Source organism: Glycine soja, chromosome 5 (assembly GCF_004193775.1).
Source record: "Glycine soja cultivar W05 chromosome 5, ASM419377v2, whole genome shotgun sequence".
NCBI lineage: Eukaryota > Viridiplantae > Streptophyta > Magnoliopsida > Fabales > Fabaceae > Glycine > Glycine soja.
In genome coordinates this window covers 40,585,547-40,602,183 of record NC_041006.1, presented here as the reverse complement: position 1 = coordinate 40,602,183, position 16,637 = coordinate 40,585,547, and the positions used below count along the sequence as shown (strand labels likewise).

Sequence of the window (16,637 nt, the reverse complement as noted above, 5' to 3'; positions counted from 1 at the left end):
AACGTAACATATTAGTTTAAGGTATTATAAAAAATTTAATTAATTAAAATATAATATAATTAAATAAAAAAATATATGTAAAATTGAGAATTAGATCAAAATGATGAGTTTTTAAAAATGTGAGGACTAAAATTTTAAACAAAATAAGAAATTCAAGATTCCATGTAAAAAAAATTAAGGACCAAAATTATAATTTAGTTTATTTAAGATGAGAATTGAAAAAGTTGTGTGATATTTAATGATTTATTTGACAATCATATTATTAATATAAAGATTTATTAATTTTATTGATTATTAATCTCTTTTAGAAAGTTTAATTGATACTTTTTATTATAATCTTCTTTCTTATTTATATGAGAGTAGAATGTTAAATCTTTACGTAGAGATATACTATTAAAGTCAAAAAATAAAAGAGATCTAGATAGTGAAATAATATTGTGAAATTTACTAAAAATAAAAAAGTAATTAAAATTTCAAAATATGATATTTATATTGGATGGAGATATTTTATTTTTGTATATTTTGGCCAACTAACATTCAATGCCCTTAAATTCTAGACAAACCATAATTGCAACGTCCAACAACTAACGTCACTATCAGTCTATCTGGATTACATTAAAGAGTGACGTCATTTTTAAAAAAATGTTATAGTTTTTTAATATTCTTTTATTATTTTCTTAACATTTTATATAAAAGATATTGAATAAAATAAAAAATTTATTATTTGGAAATGAACAAAAGAAAATATGATTTTTTATTAAATAAATTGCACATACTTTTCTTGATTTGTCCTTATTATATTTGATATTTCTTTATTTTTTACACTATTAAGAGGGGTTGATGTAACACTTTTTACCCCTAAAAGAAATGGTGTAACCAAAGTTTAAAAATTAAGAAATTATTTATATGTTTTGAAAGGAAGAAATATCAAGAGTAATAAATATAATTCTGACGAAGATTCATGTAATTTACACTTTTTATTTTATACATTAAATATATAAGTTAAGGATATTAACTTATTTATTAAGAAAAAAGAATATTAACTTACTTTTTTTAGATACTTTCAATTTAAAAAATAAATATTAAATGACTTTTTTTATCAAATAATATTAATCTGAAGTTTAATTAGAGTAAAACTCAATATATTAAACTACATTTACAATTAATAAGTAATTCAACAAAGTGATTAATACCTTAATATGTTTAAAATAAGATTGAATCGTTCCAGAATTTGACGGAGATCGCACCGTTCGTGCTGTTTCAAGGAAAAAAGGTTTCGTATTAAATATAGTATTTACCTATCTAGAATTCGTGGTTGTTACACTATTTAAAGACAGCTTTTGCTATAGCTTGGAAGTGCTGATTTCAATCTTGTCGAAAAATTAAAACTCACAAAGCAATGATTGAAATTAACAAGCTACTGAACTTTGCATTGCCCCCATTATCACTAATTGTCATCTTCATCTTCACGCCACCTTTGCTCTTAGTGAAGCTGCTTATGTGTGTTAAAAAGTTTCTATACACCGAAAACGTGGCAGGGAAAGTAGTATTAATCACTGGAGCAGCCTCAGGGATTGGCGAGGTCTGACTAACTTCTTATTTTATTCGTCTTAGTTTGAGTTTGCGCAAATTTATAAAAGTTATATGTTCATACAATACTACTTTATAATATTATTCAGTTAATTATATCTTATCACACAACTATCATAAACACTTAAAAAGTATAACTATCATTTTTCAAATTGCATTAGAATATTTTGCTAATAAACTTATTCTTGTTTATTTTCCAAAGCAAGTAGCATATGAATATGCTAGGCGCGGAGCAAAGCTGTCTCTGGTTGACATTAGAAAGGACAAACTTGTAGCAGTGGCTGATAAGGCACGATCTTTGGGTAGCCCTGATGTTACCATCATTGGTGCAGATGTATCCAAGGTCCAAGACTGTAACCGCTTTGTTGATGAAACGGTGAACCACTTTGGAAGACGTATGTGATTTCAAGTCACGTGTTACAGTGAAATTTTCTTATACCAAGTAATTTTGTATGCTGTTGTTTTATTTGTATTTTCTGGTTTCTAAATAAAATCGATAGAATTGGTGTCACGTGCAGTGGACCATCTGGTAAATAACGCTGGAATTAGTCGTAAGTCTGTAGGGGTGGAGGATTGGCTTGATGTTTCCGAATTCACTCCGATTATGGTAAGCCATGAAACGGAACAATTACTATATCTTAATAACTTGGTGCATTATCTATTAGTAGTTGATTTGGGCATATTTCTTAAATCTTAATCATATGAAACTGCACCATGACTTTGATTTGTAAGCATTTTTACGGAATATTATTATGGGAAAAGATTCTTGTTCTATGGAGAGGCCAATTCAGAAACTTTTGTAAACGGGACAAGAAATATTTTATAATAGTATCACACAATAAAATATCCCAGTTATCACAAAATATATAATATTATGACAAAAAAATCTAAAATACTTATAACTTTTACAAATTATAATTATCTTTTATATATTTTGATATTTTAAAAATGTTCTATAATTTTTTTATTGTCAATACTATACAAAATTAAAGGGATAAAAAAGTAAGATTAGTATCAATTCATTTTTTATTTTTTATTTCTTATATTCATTTAAAAATAATTCATCTTAGCAATTTTTTTTATTACACATATACAAATAAAAAAATCATATGAGGACAATTGGGTCCACACCCTATAACCTTGATATGCCAATAGTTCTATACATTGATTAAAAATAGTTTTATGATATGATATATAAGAATAATTTTGAAATACAACTCTTACTCTCACTTTATAAGCTTGATTTTGTAATACTAAATTAGACTAAAACCAACATTTTCATATATGCCAAGGTTGAAACCGCTAGATATTTATGACTTCTCACAGATAACAAATTAAGAATGAAAATTGCTGAGAGGTTGTCTCGTTGCAGGTATCATCTTTTATCAATATTTATCCTTTATGAAGTCGTTCATTTTGATATTATTTGGATCTCTTAGGATGATATAGTGAATAAACTGAACTAATTAAATTACAATCTCTACTCTTCTTGTCCAAAAAAAATTGGTTTAACTTTTAAAACCAACTTTCTCTGTGAATTAATTCGCAGGACATTAACTTTTGGGGAGCAGTTTATGGCACTTTATATGCAATCCCACATCTCAAAATAAACAAGGGTAGGATCATAGTGATTGCTTCAGGTTGCGGATGGTTCCCACTACCAAGGATAAGTATCTATAATGTATGCCACCGGCCAGAACATTAACTACATTTAACTTGGTTGAAATATCATTTATTTAGTCTATATAAATTCAGTTAAAATTCAACCTAGTCTATATAGTTCCAAAACATATTGAGTTCTAATAATTATAAAATTGTGATTGTTGAATGGTAACAGGCGAGCAAGGCAGCGGTAATAAACTTCTTTGAGACTCTGAGAATGGAACTTGGTTGGGATATTGGCATAACTATCGCCACACCCGGTTTTGTCAAAACGGACCTTACATTGAGGGCAATGGAATTTGAGGTTGGTCTTGTTCAGAGAACATGCAGTGGTAGGAGAGTAGGATAACATCTCTTTCAAGTTTTAAACGATACAGTTTAGTAGTAGCATCCAATTTACACGTACTTATGTCACTGATTTTTAAATTAATGGCTATAGTTGCATTTTATCATCTAAAATATACTCTTCCTTTTGTTAATATGGAGTCTGTTAAGATACAAAATTAGTAAGAACTTAGAAGAGGATTGGGTATTTTTCAATATCTACTACAATGGATTGGGCTTTTTAAAAGTGCATATATATATTGCTTTAGAAAGGATAAAATGAAGATATATTAACCCTTCATAACAATAAACGATTCAAATTGTTTAATTAATTTAAATTTGTCACAATTTTTTAAATAAGTAAAAATATATCTTTTGTAATCAGCACTTTCATAATTATAATTACTACCATGGTCCATTATGTTATTGCTACATGACACTGGTAGCAATGATAACAAAAACAATGATAAAAGAAACAATAAACACAATAGTAATAATGAGAGTGATAGTAGAGATAATAATAATGATAATTCATATATATATATATATTTTTTAGAAGATAAATCAAATGTGACAAATTAAAATTAATTGTAACAATCTGAATCCTTTATTATTGTTTTAAATAGTTAAGATGCGGTAGTTTACCTTCTTAAATGCAAACCACACTTAAAAAGAGACAAACAATTAATCTCTCGTACAAAGGTTGTTCTTGTTTTCAGCTCATAGATAGGATAATACTTCATTTTATCCTTGACCAATGCAATTTACCAACATAGAATTGATTCTTCAAAAATGAAAAAAAGATATATTTAAGAGGATAAGCTACGTACATTTACAACCTTTAATTTTTAAAATTAATTATTGAGATTTTAGTGTTTTCTAAAGTTTGTTATATATTATATGTACTTGTATTTTATTAACCATGTTTTTTTTATAAAAAAAAAAAGAAGAGATTCTTTCAATGTCATTTCTACCTATGGCTAAATATAACGGAATTGTTTATTCTACTTTGCAATCCAGCCTACGGTGGGAAGAATTCCAATGGGGTCAGCATGTGAATGTGCTATAGCCATTGTGGACAGTGCATGCAGGGGAGATATGTACGTCACAAATCCATCGTGGGTCAAAGTGTTGCTTCCTTGGAAGTTGCTTTGTCCTGAACTTGTGGACTGGGCCTGTTGCTTGGTCTTTGGGGTTTCTCAAAACTCGTCTAGCATGAAAGGCAATCTGCATGTGTCCAGGATCCCAGAGCTTAAGTTAGAATAAAATTAATTAATGTTAGTTTGTGGCAAATGGATGTAACTTGAAAGTGTTTGTGACAGAGAAAGATACAACATAATAACAGCAGAACTTATTATTTTTATATAGGATTATTAATTTTATTTTTGTGTCTTTTCTTTTTTGGCATTATGATAGTTAATTAATACTACGAGGAACTTGGAAATGTTCTTTCTTACATGTGAGTTATGATCACCATATTTGGCAATATATGGTTCTTGTCATGGTTATATTTTATACCAATATTGTTTAGTATGGCTTGATTCCAACTAATCAACCGTACAGCGCGCAGTCTCAATTGCAAAAGATTGAACCTTCAATAATAAAGACCAGGAAGAAAACAAGTAATTATTTTCAAAACTTAATCATTTCTAAACAAGAAATTAGTATTATAAACAAGAAACTATTAAGAAAATTTAGCAAAAAGAAGCTTGTTTTTTCCATTGATTTTTCCCTATATATATCCCGTACAAATTCAAACCAAAATATCAATTACAATTTACAAGTACAACATGAGGAGCTGAGGTCCTGAGGAGATATTTTTCTTTTGCTGCTCTATTAAAAGAAACATATAAGTGGCATAGTGGTAATGGATAACTATGCATGGCATGGCATGGCATTGAATTGATGCATTTATACCTATTAACTTCCCAATCCGATCACTCTACCTACCCTCGTTCAGTATGATTATATTTGAATTGATAGAACATTTTATTATCTAAACTATTAAAAATAAAATAAAATGGGATTTTTTGATACTACCAAAATATAGCCCATCAAATCAAACCGTTCAAGTGCAATCAACATTATGGAAAAGATTTTTAGATATCTTCAAGAATTTTTTCTAATTAAACTTTTTCTGTACATAAAATTTGAATTCAAAATCTTACTTAAAATATAAGTTTTAATGTCACTATAATTACTCAGATGAACGTTATATCTCATTTTTTCTTATATATGGATAGTCAGCTTTGAGATATAGACATTCAAAGAAAAATAAGAAAAGTATAATTAATTAATATGATTGGCATTGTCACATGAAAAAAAGAGAGAGAAAAATAAAGAGGGTTGGATGTTTCCATTTTTGGATGTCTAAAAATCAAGACTCCAACATTTTATATATATATATATAAAATTAATATGGAATTCAAGTGAATGTACCAAGAGTTTGAAAACGTTGGAAAGTGTTGATTCAAAACTCACAAAGCAATGATTTCAATTTGCAAGCTACTGAACTTTGCATTGCCCCCATTATCACTAATTCTGATCTCCATCTTCACGCTACCTTTGTTCTTAGTGAAGCTGCTTATGTGTGTTAAAAAGTTTCTATACACCGAAAACGTGGCAGGGAAAGTAGTATAATTAATCACCGGAGCAGCCTCAGGGATTGGCGAGGTCTGACTAACTTCTTTTTTATCCGTTAATTTTGAGTTATATGTTCTTATAACATTTTTTATAATATATTAATTAAGTTAATTATATCTTATTATTTTTGGAACTTTTCTAATAAAAATTTTCTTGTTTATTTTCCAAAGCAAGTAGCATATGAATATGCTAGGCGAGCAGCAAAGCTATCTCTGGTTGACATTAGAAAGGACGAACTTGTAGCAGTGGCTGATAAGGCACAATCTCTGGATTTCCCTGATGTTACCATCATTGGTGCAGGTGTATCCAAGGTCCAAGACTGTAACCGCTTTGTTGATGAAACGGTGAACCACTTTGGAAGACGTATGTGACTTCAAGTCACGTTATAGCTAATGAAATTTTCTTGAATAAATATACATAAACATCCATAATGAGAGAAAAAGAAAGCTATAAGTATAATAAGTGTATGATATGATAAAAAGTAAAAGATAGAGAGAAAACAAAAATGTCAATTAGGTGTTTAAAATTTGTAAGTATCTTAGTATAAAAGCAATCATTTTCTTATACCAAACATATTTGTATGTTGTTTACTTTCTATTTTCTGGTTTCTAATTAAAATTGATCGATTTGGTGTCACGTGCAGTGGATCATCTGGTAAATAATGGGGGAATTAGTGGTAAGCCTGTAGGAATTGGCGTGATGTTTCCGAATTCACTCCAGTTATGGTAAGCCATGAAACGGAACAATTATATTTTTAACTAATTATGAGTGAATTAATATCTACGATAAAGTGGTAAGTCATCTGAAACTGCAACATTATTTTGATTTGTAACATTTATCCTATGATAATATATTGTTCACAATTGGTTAGATATTAGGAATTAGGATGATATAGCGAATAAGCTGAGCTAAATTAAAATCTGTAGTTTTCTTTGTCCTAAAAAGTGTTGTTTTAAAGTAAAACTAACTTTCTGTTATAATTCGCAGGAAATTAATTTCTGGGGAGCAGTTTATGGCACTTTGTATGCAATCCCACATCTCAAAATAAACAAAGGCAGGATCATAGTGATTGCTTCAGGTTGCGGACGGTTCCCACTACCAAGGATGAGTATCTATTATGTGAACTTTTAGATATATAATGCATGCCACCAGATCGTTAATTACATTTTACTTGGTTAAATTATTTATTTAGTCTGTATAAACTCACTCAAAATTCAATCTAGTATTCAAAACCTTTTTAAAAGCCTCAAGTTATCAAATAACTTAAACATTTTCTGTAACTTTCAAGCAATGTGCAAATTAAATTAACTCAATGTAACTTATTGAGTTCTAATGATTTCATTCTAAATAAGAAAATTAATGAGGTTCATTTTGCGTTTTTGAAAATACTTTTTAAATAGTTTTAAACTATAAAGACTAAGTCATATTTTAAGACTAAATTAATGTGATTAATTGTTGAATGGTATAACAGGAGAGCAAGGCAGCAGTGTAATAAACTTCTTTGAGACTCTGAGAATGGAACTTGGTTGGGCTATTGGAATAACAATCGCCACTCCCGTTCCTTGCATTGATGGCCATGCAATATGAGGTTGGTCTTTTAATCAATGCAATTTACAAACATTCAGTTCACTCTGGAGTTATATTTTAGAGGACAAAGTGTAGTTACTGGGAAGTTGAAAATTAAATATTAAGACATTAATATAATAACTTGAATTAAATTTATTACATGCATACTTATACTTTATTACAATCTTAACTATTGGTTTTCAAATTAATAATTATAACTTTGTTGACATAGTTGGAATGTTCAGCATTGTTTAACCTCAGTTAACTTCTTTTGCCTTAAAAAAAAATTATAACTTTACTACATCAATTGTCATAATATTGAACAACTCATTCTTTAATTGATCTTTGAATTAATTTATTTGGAATTCACTTCCTGTTTTAATTGTTACAGTATTCTACGATTTCTATATTCTCAAATATAAATTATTTTTAAAATTAATTCTACCAATGTCAATTCTACTGAAAGATAATAGAAGGGAATTGCTGATTGTATTTAGCAATCCAGGCTACTCTGGGAAGAGTTCCAATGGGCGTGAATGTGCTGCAGCCATAGTGAAAAGTGCCTGCAGGGGAGATTCGTACTTCACATATCCATCACGATCAAAGTGTTTTTTCCTTGGAAGGTGCTTTATCCTCATGTCGTAGACTGGGCCTGCCGTTTGGTCTTTGGGCTTTCTCCAAACTCCTCTAGCAATAAAGGAAAATAAAATGTATTAGACAAGATGTATATCAAGTATAAGAAATGTATTATCTAAATTTTGTGAATCGATTGGACTTAACTCTCATATTTATGTACACTTTAATTTCTCTTCATCTATTCAATTTAAGACTTCAGTTATCCAAAATTCGCATAGTTCTTTTGCCATTTGGTGACTTCGGCTGCAAATTGAAGTTACTTAGTAGCGTTCTTGCTACAAATTAGTCTGATTTTTTCTTTTCTGCCAAGATTTCAAGTACTCAACCCCACCTTATAACTTTTTTATGCCAAATAATAATATACTATATGATATTATATATAAATTAAGCACTAACACGTATCCAGCTTCCAAAACAAAAAGTGCTACGTGTTGTTTCCCCTTCATGCAAAGTTGAATGCAAACTTTAGAGCTCAAAACAAAAACTATGTTCAGTGTATTTTTGATCCATCTCACCTTTTATTTTCTTAAACCGAAACCATTGTTTTCATTCATGTAATGTTGAACATAGTAGTTCCCCTCCCCCTCTTGGCCTGGTTTTGCTGCTCCTCATGTTACCGCCCTACCTGTTATTCAAGATTCTTCGCTACATCGTAAGATCAATTTTTAGTGAGAAAGTAGCAGGAAAAGTAGTACTAATCACTGAAGCCTCCTCTGGCATAGGCGAGGTACAAACCAATTAAGTTCCAACTATCTATTGATTCTCATAATTAATTAACTATGTGGAATTGGTTTGTTTCTGTGTTTTCCATTTTTATTTGTTTCGCAAATTAGCATCTAGCATATTAGTATGGTAGAAGAGGAGCGCGTCTAGCACTTGTTGCCAAATTGCTTGGATCCCCTGATGTCATCACCATCCATACAGATGTTTCAGTTTACCAAGATTGTAAACCATTTGACTCAACAATCAACCACTTCGGACAATGTAAGTTATATTATGGGTTTTGCTACAGAGTACCCTCAAGCCATTGGTTAAAGAATTAAAAAGAGAAAGTATTTATTGTGGAAATCATAACAAAATGTAAAGAAAAAACCATAGATAACATAATATTTCGTCTCCCCATAAAAGCATTTGTCCTTTTAAGTTTCTTAATCAGTGTCCTAAACTAGTTAGCATTTGCTTTATTTTATTTATACCAAGAGAGTGTGTCTGTGTGTGAAAGGAGAAATTATTTCGTATGGTCTTCATATAACTGAATTTCATTAATTTTTTTCTCATAAATTGAAATTTTGGTTATATGTCACGTGATCATTGGTGGGGAACATGGTGATCAGGTGATTATATACCAAATAATTTATCGTATGAAAGGCAAGATCATAGGAATAGCTTCCGGTACTGGATGGTTGCCTGTTCCAAGGATGAGCATCAACAATGTAACACATCAACAAGCTAATTAATTGATTAAGCTTCCGTTGTGATATCTTTCTTATGTCAATATATAGTCAGTAATGACCAATTTATAGCTTTCTAAATTCTTTAGGAGCAAAGCAGCAGTGATAAGCTTATATGAGACTCTGAGCACTGAATAGGGAAGAGACATAGGGATAACTATAGTCACTCCAGGGCTGATTGAGTCAGAAATGTCGCAAGGGAAGGTCCTATCCATGGAAGGCAAGATGGTTTTTGATCAACTAATAAGAGATGTAAGCTATCTTTACTTTTTGCACAAAACTTGGACGCAATTTTTAACATATCTTTTGTGTTGTTTCCTAGTCAGAATTGGAACTTCACTTGTATAAATAAAAGATTAGTATTATTCATTGTAAAATAAGCCAAGTTTGGTCCTTGCCTTTCATTGTAAATATTTGGTTCTCCATCGGAATCGGAGTCGAGCCTGAGAGGGAACGGAACGGAACTTGGTTTTCCTCCTCAACAGGGTGGGCCTAACAGGTTTACACACCCAGCCCAATTACTATTGTTGTCAACTTCAATTTCAACTAAAAAAAACATAACTACATTTTTTATCGCTTAATTTTTTTTATTTTTGGCAAGTTTTATTTTCAATCAATTAATTTGACATGGACAAACATAACATGTTGATAGAATTGTATTCTTTGCTCCTAATTTTTACTTTTTAACATATTTTACTTTCAACTTTCACCAACAATAAACATAAATTTTACATGTTTTTAAAAGTTAAGAATAAAATAAATCAAATTAATAAAGGGTTTACATACAATACCTTGAATTATACCAAATTAAATTTTGAAACAATTTAATTATTTTAATCATCATTATTTTAAATTAATTATTTTATTTATAAATTTAAAACATTAACAGAATATTAATATTTTTAATGAAAAATTAAAAATATCAAAATAAAAATTTAAAAAAGCATAAAAGTCTAAATAAAATTTTTAAAATTTATGTAAGAAAATACAAATTTGTAAAATATAAAAAATTAAAATAAAACTTTTTAAAGCGTGTCTATTTTTTTTTTTTACGAGTGTAATTTATTAAAGTTTTTGCCGGGAAAGGAGTGTGGTGTGTGAGAAAGCGCTCAGAAAATTGGCATGAAATTTGAAAGACTAGTAATGAGCGCGCTTCATCTTTTTACATTCCCTCCATTTTTTTCATTTGACGATTCCCTCCCTATCACAATCATAATAACTAAAAGCCTCCTCTTCTTCTTCTTAGGGTTTTACTCTCTTCGCAATTCATTCTCTACATTCCCCCCCCCCCCCTCTCTCAAGTCTCAACCATGTCTTCCGGAACCCTAGAAAACGAGAAACCTCAAGTGGAAGAAGAACAAGCCCAAGCTGAAGACAACCACACCAAGCAAGAAGATAATTCGGAGATGAAAGACGACGATGACAGAGGCGAAGAGGAAAGGGATCAGGTAGAACAAGAAAAGGATGTGGAGAAAGAGGAAGAAAAAGAAGAAGAAGAAGAAGAGAAGGAGGAGGACCGTGACGAGGTGAAGTCAAAAAAGTCAACGAAAGAAAGCGGTTACGCTACTCCAGGAAGTGAGAGACCAACTAGGGAGAGGAAAACGGTGGAGAGGTACACTGTTTCTTCGCCCGACAAGTTTCCCAGATCTTCTTCCATCAAAGCTCTGTCAATTGAAAAGGTACACTTGATATACTATTTTACTTTTTGGGTTTTTGGATATTTACCGTTTTGTTTCTTCACTGTGACGAATCAATTGAGCAACAAGTGTTGGATTTGATCTTGTGAATCCCTTTGGGTTTCAGGGCAACGGTACGCAGCTCAAGGACATTCCTAATGGTAAGACCTGCTATTCTTGCATTCATTTGTGAAGAAATCGCGTGATCTTATTGATTCGTGATTCTATCTCTGCATGTTATTGTTTGCAATTGTAATACCGTCTTGAATTGCTGATCTCCGCGCCCCTCCCCAGTAGATGAAGTAATTATATATGTTGACTGCAGTGTTGCGAGATTAGGTTTGGGGGTTTGCCATTTGCACGTTAAAGGGGTCTCATGGGATATTTCTGGTTAAAGAGAAAGAGATCCTTAATGTTAGGTGGTATTAATGTCTTAAGGTGAGGGAACACAAGAGAAGGATTGATGTTAGTGACAAGTGAAGAGGAAAATACAAGGAACTGAAATTCTGACTATTTTGCATCAATTTGCAACTTAAATGACCTACTCAGGCATGGCATTTGTGGTAAAGATAAAAGAATAAAATGTTTAAGCAATACAAGAAATGACTGTGGGCCTTATTTGCTAACTTTGCTTGTATTAGCCATTTTGGCTTGGCTTGGCTTCTTGTATTTTTGCCTGCTTCTTCAGCAATAGCTGCCCTTGCTACTCTATGTATGTCGATACTTCCTTATCATCTCCATAGAGAACTTCATCTTAAATGTGTTCGTAATTCATCAACTAATGGTTGAACACACATCCTTAGTGGACCTCTATGATCCTCCAAGACCCCCACAATCTCCTTCCTTTCTTAAATTGGTTTGCATGTAAATTGCCTAGGCCCTAAGCTAAGCTACTACTAAGAGTCCAACATGTCTCCCATGCATGGGCTACAGAAGTTCACTTGGACTCATTTTAATGTTGGACATAACATTTTTTTGCTAGGAATTGGCTTAAGAATAATGGTTCATTCTCAGATGTATGTTATTATTTCATGTCCAGTTTTAGACGTTAAACTCCATGCTTTCTTAACTCTGCAGAAGTTTGTAAAGTGTAAATGTATTTCAACCCATTAGGAACATTCTCCTTGTTTGTTGAAACTGGTTTTAAATGGAAAATTAAACCCAAGGTAGTAAGAGTATAGTTGCCTTTAACATAATCTGCTTATTGGGTTTGACCTCAAAGTTTAGATGGTAATGAAAAGTACTCCTCTGGAGTGTTTCCAAGTTTTCTAAGGATAACATTCCTTGTTGTCAAAGAAATGTGTTTCAGTTGTTTGATGCATTGCAAATTTTGGGGTGTTCTGTGCTGGCTGTATATGTTGGCCATTTTTATTTAACTCACATTTTTAAACATGTGAACTGTGAAATGAGAAGTTGCAAATTGCTCGTTATTGGATTCACTCTCTTGGTCATAGAAACTAAGTTTTGCAGATTTCCCGATCAGTAGTTTTTCAAGTTTTACTGTTATGTTTCTCCAAAGCAGTGTTTTTAGTTATGTTATTTACTTCTAAACTTTTTCAGTGGCTTTCAAGTTATCAAAGAGAAAAGCTGATGACAACCTGCATGCACTTCATAGTATATTGTTTGGGAAAAAAGCAAAGGTGATAGACTGACTTAGTTCCTTGGATGGTTTTGCATTTTTTTAAACATATTTCGTCTTTGTTTTTCCATGTTATATTGTATTAATTAAGGGTGGATGAACACCCTAACTCTGGCTATTGCTGTTGCTTGAATGCTAGTGACATAATTTCTTGTGTAGGTACATCATCTAAAGAGAAATATAGGTCTGTTTTCTGGCTATGTGTGGACTGAGAATGAGGTACAGTTGCATTATATACTGTAATACTCCTTGTCTTTTATTCCTTACTATGCAGATAAATCTTAATGGGTTTTGTGTTGATGTTTTGACAATTTTATTTATTTTGGCTAAATGTGCATGTTGTCTTAAAAAATGAATGTATGGGGCTGTAATTAACCTTGCTTATACTATGGTTTTATAATTCTTAGCAGGAAAAACAGAGGGTGAAGATAAAGGAGAAGATTGACAAATGTGTGAAAGAAAAGTTGGTGGACTTCTGTAATGTGCTTAATATTCCGATAAATAAGACCAGTAAGAAGAAGGTAAGTGGTGGTCTAAAATTTTTCCATCCTTGTATTGAATGAAAGACTCTGTCTTTATACAAAACTTATTATTAATGTGAAATTTCAGGAGGAACTGTCTGCAAAGTTGTTGCAATTTTTGGAGTCCCCACATGCTACAACTGATGTTCTGCTTGCTGATAAGGAAAAGGTATTGTTTTTAATATTATTGTATAAGGATAAGGATTAATTAATATTGGTAAGTCGTGACACAATATATCCACTCTGTTGCCACGTGTAGATTTCATGTTATTTTAAATTTAATTGTTTATTCTAACCAAATAACTTAAAGTTAGATCAATCAACATCGCTAACTAATCATGTTTGCCCTGTATAGTATCATCGAGTCCTAAATCATTATATGAATATGCTATTTAAATTATTTTTGTTTTTCAATTTTATTGGTGTTTGTTTATTGAAGCTTGTTTCTATGTTACAGAAAGGCAAAAAGCGAGCCAGAAAGCAAACCCCAAGCAAATCTTCTGGGGAAGGATCCAAAACATCTGCCAAGGTGCGTTGTCATACTAGAAATTCATTGCTCCATATCTGTTATACACTAGTCTTTGTGTGCAATCCCCTGCATCAAAACATGTTGCCAAATGTTTGATTCTTCATGTAGCATGAGGTAATCTGATTTATGATGGTTCAGTATCATTTATAATTATCAACTAATTGGTATATTATTGCTAGATTTTGTCTTTAATTAGGCTTTAATATTATTTATTTTCAGTTGTTTGTCTGATCCTATCCCTATAAACAGATTTGAAATTACTATCTGTGATTATGATCTTATGGAGGTGAACTCAAATAAAAATTGCCATCTCAAAGCATAGTTTTGTCAGATGTTTGCATATTGACAGGTTTACCATTAATGGTAGTTTGGTTGAGGTTGTTTTTGTGATTCAGCCTGGAAGATGTTCCAGCTGTTGCTTTTGAGCAATCCAGCCAATCACCTGGGTTGTCCTTTGATCTTTAGCCCTGAAGAAATTCTTTGTAAATGGTATTCCTAGCAAAAAAAAATGTTCTCTTTCATATTATTAGTTACTCCCTTAGGTTGTTTTACACTAACCAATAAAAACAATAAATAGTTGAAAGAGAGTAATAGTTTTACAAAATTAACCTCATCATTATTAATTTATTTATAGGTTTTGTTGTCCACCATTAATATTATAAGAGATATATGTGAAAAAGGTAATTAATATTATATTAAAAAACTAAAATGAAAATTATTTTGGGACAATTTTTTTTCTCTTACATCAATTATACTGGGATGGAGGGAGTACTGTTTTTTGTGGCTTTTATAAATTTCATGCTTCAGTTTTCTCCCCCTTTGTATCCATTGGTGAATTGGGATGTAAATTATCTCATTATGCTAGAGCATTAATTATGTCGTGCTTAGCAATGATTTTTCTTCTGTTTTAATTACTTTTACATACTTCGTGTGTCTTTAGAAGCAAAAGCAAAATTCACAAGTTGGGAAAAACCAAAAGCAGTCTTCTGACATTGAGGACAGTGATGCAGCTGAACCTTCAGATGCAAAAGTTGATTCTCAGGAAGATGATGATTCAAGTCAAAAAAGTGAAAGTGATAATGAGGAAAGCATATCAGAGAAAGAGGAAGATAAAGAAAAGGCTCACAAACGTACTTCAAAAAAGATTCTGAAGGAGGATCAAACCACACCTGTAAAGAAGACCACTGTTGTAAAGACTGCCAAGAGCAATGAAAGAGCTCCTGAAAAATCTTCTTCAAAAAGGGCTGTTACTGACAGTACTTCTAAGTCCAAGCAATCTGCTTCCAAGAAACAGAAAACAATGAAGGAAAACCAGAACTCTATAGGGAAGGATGCAAACCAAAAACAAGCTGACAAGTCTTCGAAGGCTTTAGTGAAGGATCAAGGTTGGGTCTTTCTCGTTGCAGTTGATATTATCTGTACTACTTAATCTAATGCCAGCTGCCATACTTTGTCAGTTGCTCAAAAGTCATTTTTGGAACCTATGATCACTTTTGCTAGAGTTTTCCCAGAAAACTTACCCTCTACACATAACCATATGTTATGTTTGGGCAAGTTGCATAAAATCTTTCAATTTTATAGGACTGAATTTTGTTACTTTTTCATATTTACCTGCTCCATTCTTATGTCAATTGCAGGCAAAGGTAAAAGTAGTGAGAAGGCAAAAGCAGAACCTAGTAAGGTGGAGATGCATCGAGTGGCTGTTGATATTTTGAAGGAAGTAGATTTCAATAAGGTAAGTAATGTTTTTCTATGCCAATTCATGTATCTTTTTTCATTTTTTTTAATATTGTACAAGTTTTTATTTTTGTATTTTCCTTGATGCAGGCAACTTTATCTGATATCCTCAGGCAACTTGGTATGACCTATTCCACTTAATTCTCTCCCTCCCCCCAAAAAGATGGGAAATGATTTTGTGAACTCAGCTCGTTTGTAATGAAATGTTGGCAGGTACTCACTTTGATGTGGATTTAATGCATAGAAAAGCAGAGGTGAAGGATATAATTACAGATGTAATTAATAACATGTCTGATGACGATGGAGAGGAAGCAGAAAATGTTGGGGATGATGATGAAGATGATGCATGATTGTAGAATTATTTATTTATGGGTAAATAAGCTTAGGCCATTGCAGAAATTAGATGCTTGTGGTTCATTCCACAGCTATATTTTTCTCACCTTGATTCTTGCTATAATAGGTTTCAATGGATATTTGGTTTGAGTTGTGATCTTTTTCCATGATAGGTATTCTCAACTTGGTTGTATTTCCTATTAGATTTTAACTCGTTTCTCTGTATTATTATTGTGACCTTAATTTTATTTCTTATACTGAATAGGTTTATATTCACCTGCCTGTAAACAATATTGCCATTTAGATCAGCATGTATTTTTTCAACAGCTA

At 31.4% G+C, this 16,637-nt stretch overlaps 2 protein-coding genes and 1 pseudogene across 6 annotated transcripts; all 3 read left to right on the top strand.

Moving 5' to 3' along the window:
* Positions 1–1,341: 1,341 nt before the first annotated feature.
* Positions 1,342–5,034, top strand: LOC114413337 (11-beta-hydroxysteroid dehydrogenase-like 3). Of its 2 annotated transcripts, none has more exons than XM_028377676.1 (6): positions 1,342–1,582; positions 1,793–1,985; positions 2,109–2,197; positions 3,140–3,271; positions 3,428–3,584; positions 4,597–4,752. In XM_028377676.1, exons 1-6 carry the CDS (start codon positions 1,400–1,402, stop codon positions 4,632–4,634), a joined length of 792 nt encoding a protein of 263 aa, XP_028233477.1. In that variant the 5' UTR covers positions 1,342–1,399; the 3' UTR covers positions 4,635–4,752. The 2 variants fall into 2 exon arrangements, with proteins under 2 accessions (XP_028233477.1, XP_028233476.1); XM_028377675.1 differs by having other exon boundaries at positions 1,343–1,582; positions 3,428–3,556; positions 4,597–5,034.
* Positions 5,035–6,063: 1,029 nt separating this feature from the next.
* LOC114411397 lies at positions 6,064–8,492 on the top strand (annotated as a pseudogene).
* A 451-nt stretch (positions 8,493–8,943) lies between these two features.
* LOC114413336 (protein DEK-like) lies at positions 8,944–16,637 on the top strand. 4 transcript variants are annotated; one of them, XM_028377670.1, is made up of 14 exons: positions 8,944–9,148; positions 9,255–9,405; positions 9,962–10,124; positions 11,119–11,551; positions 11,676–11,709; positions 13,109–13,188; positions 13,347–13,406; positions 13,595–13,708; positions 13,797–13,877; positions 14,166–14,237; positions 15,178–15,622; positions 15,875–15,972; positions 16,065–16,095; positions 16,188–16,637. In XM_028377670.1, coding segments are annotated over exons 3-14 (1,587 nt in total). In that variant the 5' UTR covers positions 8,944–9,148; positions 9,255–9,405; positions 9,962–10,122; the 3' UTR covers positions 16,325–16,637. The 4 variants fall into 4 exon arrangements, with proteins under 4 accessions (XP_028233471.1, XP_028233472.1, XP_028233473.1 ...); XM_028377672.1 differs by having other exon boundaries at positions 8,945–9,148; positions 13,598–13,708; XM_028377671.1 differs by lacking the exon at positions 9,255–9,405.

Coding starts and splice junctions, on each gene's coding strand:
- LOC114413337 (XM_028377675.1), top strand. CDS start 1,400: ATGATTGAAATTAACAAGCTACTGAACTTTGCATTGCCCCCATTATCA. Junction 2,198..3,139: donor CCGAATTCACTCCGATTATG/GTAAGCCATGAA, acceptor ATTAATTCGCAG/GACATTAACTTTTGGGGAGC. Junction 3,272..3,427: donor CAAGGATAAGTATCTATAAT/GTATGCCACCGG, acceptor GAATGGTAACAG/GCGAGCAAGGCAGCGGTAAT.
- LOC114413336 (XM_028377671.1), top strand. Junction 11,552..11,675: donor AAGCTCTGTCAATTGAAAAG/GTACACTTGATA, acceptor TTTGGGTTTCAG/GGCAACGGTACGCAGCTCAA. Junction 13,709..13,796: donor ATAAGACCAGTAAGAAGAAG/GTAAGTGGTGGT, acceptor GTGAAATTTCAG/GAGGAACTGTCTGCAAAGTT.